The following is a 13,967-nucleotide window of genomic DNA, read 5'->3' on the forward strand; positions in this document are numbered from 1 at the left end:
GAAGATAGTGACCAGGTAATTTGGAAGGAAAGACTGCACAGCAACAGGAAAACAATTAAATACCTATCTATCTATCTATCTATCTATCTATCTATCTATCTATCTATCTATCTCCTGTGCACTGAGGGATTATACAAATCATAGCACTACTGTACATGTAAATATGTGACCATATTCTAAGTAGTCATATCAAGAGCTAAATTTACTTGAAAAATCCCATTTTAACACTGAGTTTGCTTGTAATCCTTACATATTTGAACTTCTTTGTTTAAAGTCATTCACGTCAAGTTGGGGGGTTTTTTTTGCAGATCAGTTAGGTGACAGACAAGTGTAAAGAGGGAGGCATTGGAAAACATCTTGATGAAGAAAAAGAAGTGTAAACCCTTGCCTATTCAAACACAAAGCTGAAACTTCAGAAGCGAGGAAATGCCAAAATAAACTTGTTCATTTTACCTTCTTTCTGTTTCTCTGTCCTCAGTAGGAGAGTTTACTCTGTAATCAGACATTTTCCTACAGAGTAACTCTGCCTCCCTCAGGTCACAGGCCGGATGCACAGCCAGCAAGCAACGACTAATCTAACAATTTCAATAGCTGCGTTGGGAAGAGAAGTTTTAGTGGACATTGTAGCAATCCTGTCTGGTGTATTTTTTGCAGCAACAGCTCTACGTGGGATCCGAGTCAGTCATAGCTCAGGTGAAGTTCCACCAGTGCGACATGTACGGCACGGCCTGCGCCGACTGCTGCCTGGCCCGGGATCCCTACTGCGCCTGGGACGGCATCTCCTGCTCCCGGTACTACCCCACGGGCGTGCAGGCAAAGAGGTGAGAGCTCCTGCTTCTCCTGATAGCCTTTTCGCAAAATACCTACATCAACGGTTTCTGCTGCAGCACAGAGTACTTGGTATCACCCCTCAGAGGCGGCCAAGCTGTGAGATGTCAGCTGCTAACTTCTCAGTATAACCTTAGGGGATTGCAAGGAACCAAACTCACAGGGTGGCATAAACCGCAGTACCAGGAGGAGTTTTCACTTCGTAATTATTTGCATTACACTGTAAACCTTAATTTCCTTAAACATCTTTTCAAATCTTTGCAACATCAGGGACCTAGTTTGATAGTATTATATAGCAAGTATATCACACTGCAATAACATATACAATAGAATTTCTAAAATAAAGCAAAAAAATCTGTGCTAGTATACCTTCACCAGCCAAAATGAAACCAGAGTTTCTGCAAAAGCTAAGGTTTGGTTTAGGTTTTCTGCTGTGGGTTGCAAGGCAAGTTACTCTAGAGGTCAGTTCAAGGCACAAACATGATTTGGATGTTTTAATTCCTCCTTGTGGAGACTCTTTCTCTGTATCACCCTTCACTTATTCACTGGTCTTGAGCTTCACTCTTTCATTCAGTCATTTCCCTGGGACCTGTTGTCCTCACTTCCTTCTCAAACACTGATGCTGCAATTCAGCTACACAGATCAAGTATCTAGAATATCCATGTTTTAATCCAGATTTTTTCACAAAAATTAGTCAGCTTTGCCACCTAGACAGAGAAATTTCTTATCTGAATTAGCAAAATTTTGGTATTGCAAAATTCAAATAATTTCTGTGTCTTTTTTTTGCAATTACTGATTTTAAAAATATATGCTTATTTGTATTAGACCTACAAGGACTATAAGAATGAACTGAATAATTCCAGAGAGAGTTTTGAAAACAGGTGGAGATGGTTAAGGCCAAACCAAGTCATGGTATCCCAAATCAATTTTTATTTCTTAAGGAAAATCAGGAATATGGGGCTTTGTATTTTTTTTTCATCTGGCATATTTTATCTTCCCATGAACCTGGCTGCACGCAAATGCAGGCTGACCATTGTCAGGCACAACAGACATTCCCATAATTTTTTATAAAAGATAATTAACACAGTCATGCTACCTTTAGTAACGTCACTTTTTGGATAAGGCACATTTACAAGTACAAATAAGAAGCACAGTCTGTGACTCAGCATAATTAAGACTCTCTTGGATTTACTGCACTAAGGCATGGGTTAAACCAAGCAGGATGACCTACACAGCTTTTACAAGCAGAACTGAATAGTTTTCTTGTGCCTTTTGTGAATAGACCTGAATGGAAGAAGTGGGCTCTGGTTGACTGCTCGGAGCGAGATGAGTCTGGTTAAAATTTTCAGGCCCTGGATTAAAAAAGATGAGCAGCTATATAGTGGGCCCCGGAGATTAATGTCCTACAGTATAAGCAGAAATTGGATTATCATAATGATAAAATGTATGGGTTACTCATCTAATGATATAGAAGTCATTTGAGAAGGAAGGAAGGGGGTTAAAAATTTCCAAGCAGCCTTTTATCCTGATAGCAGTATTACCATTTATGTTGCGCAGGCTACTTGCTGTCTAAGAAAAGATGAGAGAAACTCACTGAGGCCTGGACTCTGTTGTACATGTTTCTCACATAAGACAATTTCCAGAGTAGCAGCTTTTAAGTTCCCTGAAAACATTTATCCAGGGTGGAGTGATATGGGCAGTACCCCAGGCACTTTCCTCTGCCTTACCTCCCCAACATTCAGCAGGTCAGCCTCTAAAAGAGAAAAATACTGCTGCTATCTCAGTCCTTCTCTTAAGATAAGCACTGTCGCAGTGGAGAAGGGATTTGCACTCCATTGAATGCTCTTGAAGTCTGCAAAACTTGTTTTCCATATCAGAGTTTGGGGAACAGCTAGCAAGACTAACAGTGTTGAGAGGCATGAATGGCATTTGCTTTGTTCACTTTAGGTCACAGCTGAAGCTCAGAGCATTTCAAATTTAAGACCTTACACTAACTGTGGTACATGGAGAGGTAGGGAGGGGTACTAGGGACATGTGGACTAGGAAAGTTGTTTTAGGTTGCTTATCGTCAGGTTCCCTGTGAAGAGTAATATGGGAAAAGGCAGGTCCCAGCAGACAGTGTGGAGGTTTGCCACCGAGTGGCAAACTAGTTGATAACCCTGACTGGTTGATAACCCTGCCATGGCTTGGTTGAATGCAGACAGAATTAATGCCACATCCCAGAGCATTCGTTTCCTAGTCTGGTTTTGTCTCCAGATTTCTGCTCAAGCTGTACATTGTAATACAAGTAATGTGAGTGCAAGGAGCATTGGGGAGCATTTGTTTATCCTGTTCCTGGTCTGTCCCTTCATTGGAGTCATAGAGTTGTGCCTTACATTGCAGCACACTTGAGCTGGCCTTAATACCATCTGTTTCTGCTCAAATGTGGCCTTCATGCTGTACATTCAGGTGGACTTTTGATTTGTAGGAGCAGTGCTGCTAGTGGGTAAGGGCTCTGCTCAGAGCCTTCTTTTTAATTCCAGTCCTACTGGTGAAGAGTTGAATTGGGGCAGGGATGTACAATGTGTTCTCCTCACTTTGATCCAAATGTTGTCTGCTTTAGATCCTGATGCCTTCAAGGTAAAACAAGTGTTTAGCGAAACATTAAATAGAAATCTGTAAATTAAGGCATGTAATGGATTTAGAGAGAAGTGAAGCATAAATACAAAAACCCTATGCTTGGCATCTGGTACTAATATTTTAAATTGTGAAAGTCTATAATTCCTTGCACATGTATATCCTGGATAACTAATTAAATGTAGGATTTAATTAAGGAAAAAATAAAAACTGAGTCCAAACTCCCGTATCTTGATGCAGCACAGCACACATCAATTCCATAGTAATTACAGGTGTAAGGCTCCTGAATACTGCAAATGCCTCAGATGGCAGAAAGAATTTCTATTACATTCAAATTTCTTAAAGTGCACTCAAGAAAGCAGAGGTCCAAGATTTAAATGCTTTAGTTCTTTATTAGGCAGGTTCAATTTTTATCTAAACAAGCACCAAATTCTACATGTGAGATTCTTTTCTGTACCAGCTCACCATCCAGGCTGAAAAAGGTCTGAGGTAATTTAAAAATGTCTTTGAACTTGGGTAGGCCAAGTGTTATTCTTCAGCTAATTTTTAGAACCTGACAGTCTCTCCCCTGCCTCCTCTCCCTCTCTGGCTTCTTTCTCCTTCACCCACTCCACCAGCAAGCACCCAGTCTACTGATTTACTTATGCAAAGCACAGTTATGTCTTTTCTTCCCAAGACTTTTTGATTTTACCTCATACATTCCTGGGAAATAATAAAGAAAAATTAAAATTATGGTGATAGTAAAGATGATGATGATGACTGTATTGCTTTCTTGCAGATCATTTTTCTAAGTTCCTGAAAGCACAGAGTTACGGGCTGAAATCTAAATTAATGGATTTTAATTAATAGAAATTATAGATTGAAAAAGATACTTCCCTACATTCAGTATGTTTATTAATCACTGAAAATTGTTCCTTACAATAATTTATCTGAGGGATTGTCTGATACTCTATTATTCATGGAATTCTGAGTAAAATAATTTCTAAGAAAAAAAAAAAAATAATACCACGCTTATGTCAGTATTTGGAAAATGAGTTTATGTCCCAGCATCTCCCTCTCTTTCAGCACCTCTCTCCATTTTTTCCCCTCTAGTTGAGAAAATAGCAAGTGAAGGCACAAATAATTGTATCCTCCCGTCTTCACAGTCGCAACAGTAAAATTCCATCGAACAAGCCTTTCTTTTTCTTTAATGATTCTGACAACTGGAGAAATAACCCTGTCTTGCAGAACTAGGATTTTTCTAGCTTTACAGTGATCTTTAGGAACTGATGAATAAATAGAACATGCCTGCTACCTGTCCTGTTCCTGCCAGATAGGGTGGTTGGACCTGACAGCAGCAGGACTGTCTTGTTTGGTTTTTTAAAAGGTTAATATGTATCCTATAGCGTTTATGCATATTTGTGCAGAAGAATGTCTCTTCTGAGTAATCTACATATATAGACTTGCAAAGCTGGTGACAGCATTTATCAGCACTGACACTACACATTGCAATGACAACACCCAGGGCAGAATACGTCCCAGTTCCTACCTCAAAATCTCTGTTTTTATTTAATAGGATGCAAGCATTGTTAACATTTCTCCCTAAAAACCCAATGCAGTCTCCACTGTATTTCCAGATTCCCCTGAAACAAAATGGAAAAACTCTGGTTCTTCTCTGAATATCAGTGGAGGTTACAGCTATGATCATGGTCCACCAAAAACACTGGATTAAGAGTTCATATGGGTGACAAGACTCAGAAAATAATGACTGTTTACAACCAGGTTAAAATTGAAATGAGTAATATCCATGGACAAGACCTTTAGATGTTGTTAATCTAAATTATTTCAGTAAATTTTATTTGTGACAAAAATTTGTATTTTGGGTTCACATACAACTGGAAAATAACCCTATTTCACTAGTAAATGCAAAGAAAAACAGAACTCTTTGGCTTTCTTTGTTTCTAACATAATTTATGCTGTACACATATCTACTTTGTAAGATTTGATGCACTGCATATTTCTTTAGTTCATCTGTTACGTGTGGCATTGGCAAAGCTGTGTAGAATTGCTCTTTATGCAAATATAGGAAAGATATCCTTAGAAAAACTAAATTTGAGGTTGTTGGACACACTAATCTAGTAAGATACAGCATTCCAATAGGCTCTTTTATTTACCAAGTAAACAATCTTAATTTCATTTATCGAGACAGTCAAAGTAAAAAAAAATGCTATGTGAAAGCACAATTCTTCTGGGAATGCACCATATATTCATGAGATTTTTTTCTTTTTTTTCTTTGTTGTTGTTGTTGTTGTTGTTGTTGTTGTTGTTTTTCTTTTCTTTTCTTTTCTTTTTTCTTTTTATGCACTAAAAACCTCAAACCTCAAAAGTCAGGATGATTTTTCTTTCAAAAGCACTTGCATTATTTCCCAGTCAAAAAAATGGGATCACAGGTTCTGACCATGGTTCTGCCACCAGTTCACTTTCTAGGCATGGGTATTCATGAATGTGTCTGTTTCCCTAATGAGAAAAATGAGCTCAGTGACTGTCTCTTACAAAGGTGAAATAAAAGAAAGTATTTCCTCCACACATTGAGATTCTCAAAAAAAAAAAAAAAGAACAAGAACCATGTGAGAATGAAAGATAAAAGAAGTGCCATTCACACACATGGAAAAATATTCTAAATTAAAAAAGGAAAATTTCCTTCATTTCTGGAGAGAGAGAGCAAGAACTCAAAGGGAGGCTAAAGGTCCCTATGACTGAATGTTACCTGGTTGGTTCAAAGGATCTTCTTTCGGTATTTATAACATCAGTATAGTTATATATAAAATGGACACATAATTGTGCCTCTTCTCCAGACAATTGTGTTTCTTTTTTCAGACACATGACTCCCAGTAGGTTGAGTAGAGACAAAATACTGATTTATAAATGAGTACTTCTCACAGAAAAGGTAAATTGATATCAATCACAGTCTAACTCCTTAAGTTTTTAATGAATGCTAGTTTAGCATGAACCCAACAACATGTAAGCTAAACATTTTCTCTCAAATAGTTCCACTTTTTTCCCTCCAGGCGTTTCCGCAGACAAGATGTTCGGCACGGAAATGCAGCGCAGCAGTGCTTTGGCCAGCAGTTCATTGGTAATCTATTCACACACGTACAAATTGCTTGTAAAGGCCTGGAACAGCCAGCACAGAGTTTGCCAAGAGCATGAGCCAGACCATGATTTCACCTGCTGTTTTTCACTGGCATGTTCCTATAATGTTACTAGAGTCATGGGGCTGAGCCCCTGCCATCCAGGTCTAAGAGTGACTGTTTCAGTGGCAGGTCAGGTGCATCCCAAAATGTTCATGTGGTCCTGCAGCACTGACATTCAGACTAAGATGTGGAAAATGCATCCCAATGGCCTCCAACAGGAAAGAAAGCAGAAAGATGAGGCAGGGATAAGAAATGGAGCTACATCCAGAAATGTGTATGAGATTGTCAGGACAGTTAATTTAAGCACAAGCATGAACAGTGACGTGACAGAACAAAAATGTGTATTTATGATCAAGTTTTCTCTTAAAAAAAAAGATAGAGTACTGTGTCTAATGCTGTTATCTAAACCTTGGAAAGTAAGGGTATTGGGAACAGCAAAACAGAAAGAAAACAATTGCCTGGAAATCCTCTGTATTTTGCAGGATAATACACAATACATTTATAGAAGAAGAAAATCAATCATAAAAGGTTCTTCTGTAGTAATATCTAGAGAAACATTATTTTAATGTATGTGTGTGTATATATATATATGTATGTATATATAGATGTATATATATATATTTTATCAGAGAAAGCTTCATTAAAATTGAAGTCTGTTCGAGGATATTGTTTGTTTTGGAAAAGTATGTTTCAATATTAAGTGCTAATTATTCCACAAGTTTGAAATACAACAGAGAAATCAAAATTACATAAATCAGTGTGGTTTTTGAGGATATAAAGCTATTTGGGCTCAAGGATCTTTCTCACTCTTATGAAATAAGATGATTTCATTAATGAGGCAATTTGTTTTGTCCAGTGTAATAACGAGTTCATCCTCCTCCAGATGTTTTGTTGGATCGAAAACCAGAATAAAATTTTGATTCAATTAATTCACTTTGGTTTTTTAGCACCCTTGGGCCCAAACTGTACATTCAGTTTACACATGTATAGCATGGATATGTATAATATTGGTTAGAGTATTTATAGTATCATTCTGCAAACAGTTATCTGCTGTAATTATCCCTAAAAAATGGATTTTTTAAAAATTATATTTAAACATGTTTTGAATCCTCCTGTTTCATGGAGTGAAAATGAAATTTACTGTTCATAAGAACCAGGCACAAGCAATTAGCAGCGTTAAGGGCTGAGATCTGTTTCTTTATAATCTTAGGTGAGTCACAGCACAATTTGGTCAGATACTGTGAAAGCCTGGGATGATGGGAAAATTCATTTAGCAGGTCAGATCTTCATTAGACATTTCTTTTCAGTCACTGTTTGGTTGGATCTGAATTAAGCTTTACTCTTAAAAGTAAATATACCCTGAACATGGAGTGTAACAAGTACTTGCAGTAACACATTTCTGAAACATTTATTTCCCTTCCAGGTGAAGTTCTGGAGAAGACTGAGGAGCGTCTTGTTTATGGAATAGAGTATAACAGCACCCTTCTGGAGTGCACCCCTCGGACCTTACAAGCAAAAGTAATCTGGTTTGTCCAGCGAGCACATGAAACTAAGAAGGAGGAGGTAAACATTCTTACAGATTAACTTTTTTCAATAAAAGAGCCTTTTGTTAGGAGCATTACTTCTTCACTGAGTTTCTGCCACCAGTTTCTGAGTTGTATGTGGATTTCAGGGAAAATCACTATGTTCATCTGGTCTCTTGAATTAATAGACCTGAGAATTTCACATGGTATTTGCATTCAACATCTTGAATGTAGTTGTTAGACATGTAGTGAAGCTAACTAAGATCTCAAAACAAAGGAAAATCCATTACTTGATATGATTTTGCAGAGGTGAAATGTGTAGGTATTATTTCCAGTATTAGTCTAGCTTAACTTCTATTCATTCTTGCTGCCTCACCTGTTTATTACAGAATTCTTTGCAAATGAGCACTGGTGTATTCTCTGCCTCTTTTACATGTGTTTTACCATTATGAAAGAGCTTATTAAGTGCGATTGTATTTATTCCTCAATACGTTTCTGATACACATCAATGTACCAATCACTAGTGTAGATATGTCACTATAGGGCCTGGTCAATAGTTCCCGTCTGTTTTATAAGCCCCCTTTCAGAACTAAAAGGTCAAACTAAGGTCTTCCTGGAACCTCCTCTCCTCTAGGCTGAGGAGGCCCCAGCTCTCTCTTTCTTCATAGGAGAAGACCCTCCTCCAGTCCCACTCTAACAGGTCCATGTCTGCCTTGTGCTGAGGATCCCAGAGCTGGATGCAGAACTCCAGGTGGGGGCTTACCACAGCAGAGTGGAGGGAGAGAATCATCTCCTTTGGTCCTTGTTGGCCATACTTCTTGTTATACAGTACAGGGTACAGTTGGTTTTCTATGAGTGGACATGGCCAGCTCTCATCAAGTTCCTGGTCCCTCATACCTCCAAGTCCTTCTTTTCAGGGCTGCTGATCCCTTCATCACTCAATACTACTGTTAAATTCGTCACCTTTCTGTTAAATGAAAAGCTGAGGATACCATCTTCCTGGCCACTCCTGCTGCTGGATCAGACAGCTCAGTGCTCCCTGCTTGCCAACATCTGTGAATGTCTCGTAGTCAATAGTGTAGCCCTCAGGAGCTGTAGGAGGAGCTCAAACAGCAGACTCAAAACTGAGGCTTTAAGATCACAGTGGTCTTGCAGTTAGATATGCAAGTAGTTTTATGAATGTCTTGTCAAAAAGCATACCAGTGTATAAGAATTCACAGGGATCCTTATCACAGGTCAGCTGGCAAATACCCTTTTGTTTTCCATCCAATAGATTATTTGCATGTTTCTAACTTATTTCCCTCTACAATTAAAACACAGATCTCTTTGCTCCACTATATATTCTTCCATGCATCCCAGATTCTTTTGATTGCTCTCCATTTACAACTCAATCTCTTCTTTATTTCAAGTAAATATTTTTTTTATTACAAAACACTGTGAATTAAAATATTGTAGATCTCTAATCTTCCTCTCAAAATTTTATATTACAGTCATGAAAGTACAGTTCAGAAATAATTGGGTTTTTTTAATGTAATAGCAAAGGCCTGTGCTCTGTAACTGCATTTTATGGGGTTTTTTTCAGGTGAAGACAGATGATAGAATAATAAAAATGGACCTTGGCCTTTTATTCCTGAAGCTGCATCGACTGGATGCAGGGACTTATTTTTGTCAGACCGTGGAACACAGCATTGTTCACACTGTCAGGAAAATCACTCTGGAAATAGTCGAGGAAGAACGTGTAGATGAAATGTTCAATAAAGACTATGAGGAGGAGATCCCTCACAAAATGCCATGCCCAATGCAGAGCAGTATACCTCAGGCTTCAAAGCCGTGGTATAAGGAATTTCTACAACTGATAGGTTACAGCAACTTCCAGAGGGTGGAAGAATACTGTGAAAAAGTGTGGTGTACAGATAAGAAGAGAAAAAAGCTGAAAATGTCTCCATCCAAGTGGAAATATGCCAGCCCTCAGGAGAAGAAGGCAAGGATCAGGCCAGAGCATTACCGGTTGCCCAGGAACATAGCTGATTCTTGATGGACAAAATCCAGTTTCTGAGCAAAATTTTCTCTGGACTTAAGAGGGAGAAATCAGTCTTGGTTTGAGTAAATTTTACAGCTTTATACATGTAAAATATTGGGACTGAAAACAGAAATGCTATGGTAAGTTATATTGTACGCTCATGATGACTGTTTAGAAGCATTTTAAACAAAATCTTCCCAATTACCTGGTTCTAACCAAGTAAATGCAATCAGAGTTTTGCATTAGGGAGGACATGACAATCTTCAGATTTTGAGTGCTTGAATCAGTTTCCTGTGTGGATCGTGCTTGCGCTGTATATTGTTGCACATGATGGCATATTTAACAAATTCAAAAAGCTGAACATTCACAAGTGGATGAAAAATATAATGCATATCTTTTCTTTGTTTCACAAATTTCTCATGCTTCTGAAAGCAGCACATCTTAAGATCTTATTTCTTTTGATTGTGACCTGTCTGAGTTTTTCCCTGAGAACAATGTGTTGTGTTAATACAATGTACGGCTACTTCTAGCGATAATGAAGGGATTTTCTATTTACTTCCCACATTTTCTTTCAGTATCAGCCATTTATGAAGCACAGTGTGCTCCCACAGCTAAATAATATTGACTAGTAACATCACGTAAGCCACATGCATGCTGAGAACACAGACAGAATGAAATTCATCCATTTATCTCTATAAGAAGCTGAAATAATGGTTTAGATAGAAAACGAGTCCATCTTGTGTCTGTACGTTGCCTTAGTGGTGACACGAATTAAGGGATCGCCCTCTTGTGGCAAAAGACAGAGAAACCCGATATTTAAATCACTTTTCTGAAGACATCTGCAAAAAAAGTGTAAGCAAAGAAGTATTACCGAGATCCCCAGCTGGTTTGCTCTCAGCAGACACTTTTAGTCTCCATGTGCTAAAGCCACGAATTTAGAAGGCATTGTTGGAAGTAATTTATATTGCAAAGGCAGCATTTTAAATAAGTGATGCTTTATGTTAATGTGCTTTTGGGGTAAAATGCAGTCATAAAAAGTTAGGATGCAGATTAAAAACAAAACCAGTGCTATGCAGCTGTGTTTATACAGTTTCAGGATCTGGTCCACATAAACCTTTTTCTGATGTGTGATCTCTATTTGAAAGGGCTGCTTTGCCCCTCTTGTGAGTGATACCAGGAAAGGAGATCAAATGAACTAAGTTGCTTATAATCTAGGTCTTTAAAGACTGACTTAAAAAAAAAAAAAAAAAGTATACAGATATGTATATATATATACACATATATATGTATATGTATATTTCTTTTTAAAAAGTTTGCTTTAAGAAACCAGATCCAAAAAAAATGCATAAAATCTAGCATTTCAATACCTGAGGAATTTAATATTACAATATTAATTGGATTTGGTATTTTTTTTAATTGAAATTTTAAAATAAGAAAGGGAAGTTAAACACAAGCTAAGCATAAATACAAGTTAAATGTAAACACAAATGAGTCACAAATGAGTTAACTCCTAAAATAAGAACATTATGCCAATAGAGGAAATAGCCAAGCTGATCCAAATTTTTATGCCATGAAGAAAATATACATGGGATTCATCACCTACAAGGGGTTTCATGTTGAGCTTCAACTGCCAGTCTGGGAAGAATGGGAATTAACAGCCTGGGTAAGAGGTTTGTGGTTTGCTGTGTTACCAAATGCAGCAACCAGTGCTAACTCAGTGTTTTCCAAACAGGCTGTTTGTGAGAGGAGCTCACAGCTGCCAGCAGGACCAGTGAGCTTTGCTGTGCTCCTCTGGGAGCAGGGACTGACCCGGTGTTTGGAAGGAGCACATGGCACACTGTCAGCAACCAGTGTGAGGAAAACGGGGTTTCACCTGGTGTGGGTATAGGAGCAGATGAATATTCATCAGCCTGTCAAGGGAATCAGTATATCTGAGGGTTTGTCCTTCCTTTAGCTACAGTATCTCTCTAAGACATGGCGCCAGACACCCTGCAGATCCTTGCATGAATTCATGCAGTTGCTAGCTTTGGTCTGAGAGAGGAGACTGGATAAACTCATGTTTCTGGGACAGTTTGATGGAACTTAGTTGCATTTAGGATCTCCTATTTGTTCACAGCTGTATGGAAAGCACCAGCACTGAGAGCTGTGACAGAGAACACACATAGAACAAGCATCCCTGATCTAACCTTAATCCCTGATACGAACCTCACTGATAACTTTGGTAAAAAACTTTTAAAACCCTTTTCTGATGAACTAGTGAGTCCCCTTCTTTTAAAGAACAATGAGAGTTATTTTTAACTTCTTTATTAATTTGCAAGTACCTAGTGCTAAATGCATCATTAATGAACTGTTAGAAAGGAATTACAGCATCTCAGCCTCATGGAACAAATATAATTTTGTGTCCCATTCTCTGAGATTTCAGGTGGAAGTCATGTTATATGGAAATTGGAATTCTTGATTTAATATGAGAGTGTATATTTTTTAGCTACCCATCCCTTTAGTATTTTCATGTGGAGAATTGCATTACCTCTTTATTTGTCTTTTAAAACATAAATTTTTAGCTTACGTCTTGCTCCTTTCATGGTTGCAATGTCTATGAGAATTCAGAACTACAAGGTCTTGTTCAAAGAGTGCTCTGACATCTATGGAAGAAGAGAAAGAGTGACAGTGTATTTTGGAAGGGTATGCACAAATGTGCATTTACCACAATGTTATTTAAAATGCTTTGTATATTTGGGGGCCATTATCTGCTTCTTATCATTATGAGTTTGATGTATTTTGTATGTGCATGAAGTGGTCAAAATATAAATATAATTGAGAACTATATTTGGCTGAAATAATCTGCATTATTTCTTATAGTTTCTTTTCCCCAGACAGCATGATTATCTGCAGCTCACAAGTCACACATTGTTAATTACAGATGTCCTTCACCAAGTATTTTATGAGCAGAGACCACAGATAAGGACAGAAAGATGTATGTATAGGGTTGACAAATGGGAAATGTGGCACAGGGTAATGAGTAGATGTAGTTTATCTGATGCATGAATGTATTTTGAAAGTGGAAAATGGTCACTTAAGCCCAGAAAATGCTAACTGATGGAAATTCACCGAGAAGCTGCAATTTGGATAAAGCTTTGCACTTTACCCTATTTTGTGATGAAGGAAAATCCAGGGCACTTGGATTAACACTTCCTTTGCTTTGCTCTTGTTCTTTTGCTGTCAGTGAGATTTCTGTCACCTTGTACAAAGTACTGTGCTCTCAGATTCTCTTGGGACATCCGGGCAGCAGAGTGTTGACCTGATGTGCAATTCCTGGCTTGTATACCTCAAAATAGGCTTTTAGGATATACACTGCTGTTCTGTAGCATGAAACAGATCTCATTCTCTAGGCAGTTGAGAAAAATAATTACCCTGAAGGGGAATTATTCAGGTACCTGAATAGCACAAGTTACAACTGGACTTGAAGAGGTGTTTGACTCAACGGAAGTTACATAGTTATAGAATTTCTCTTAAACTTTGAGGGTATGCTGGTTTTGGCTGCTGTGGAGTTAATTCTCTTCACAGTGGCTACTGTGAGGAAATGTTTTGGATTTGTGCTGAACACAGTGTTGATAATACAGAGAGGTTTTTGCTTTTATTGCTGAGCAGGGCTTACACGGAGCCAAGGCCTTTCTTTGCTTTTCATACAACCACACTGGTGAGGGACTTGGGGATGTGCAAGAGGTTGGGAGGAGACACAGCTGGGACAGGTTACCCCAACCAATATTCCATCCATGGTCAGCTTATAAAGTGAGCAAAAGTAGGAGG

At 38.2% G+C, this 13,967-nt stretch overlaps 1 protein-coding gene across 2 annotated transcripts in view; it reads left to right on the plus strand.

The window, feature by feature from the left end:
- Positions 1-12,953, plus strand: part of SEMA3E (semaphorin 3E) — a 132,651-nt gene extending 119,698 nt beyond the window's left edge. For both annotated transcript variants that reach the window (XM_040063043.1, XM_040063042.1), the window contains exons 15-18: positions 655-821; positions 6,492-6,559; positions 8,041-8,180; positions 9,723-12,953. In XM_040063043.1, coding sequence (XP_039918977.1) covers positions 655-821; positions 6,492-6,559; positions 8,041-8,180; positions 9,723-10,175 — 828 coding nt within the window. In that variant the 3' untranslated portion in view covers positions 10,176-12,953. The remainder of the gene's footprint in view (positions 1-654; positions 822-6,491; positions 6,560-8,040; positions 8,181-9,722) is intronic.
- The last annotated feature ends 1,014 nt before the right edge of the window (positions 12,954-13,967 follow it).

The sequence above is a fragment of the Hirundo rustica genome, chromosome 4 (genome assembly GCF_015227805.2).
Source record: "Hirundo rustica isolate bHirRus1 chromosome 4, bHirRus1.pri.v3, whole genome shotgun sequence".
In the NCBI taxonomy this organism is placed as follows: domain Eukaryota; kingdom Metazoa; phylum Chordata; class Aves; order Passeriformes; family Hirundinidae; genus Hirundo; species Hirundo rustica.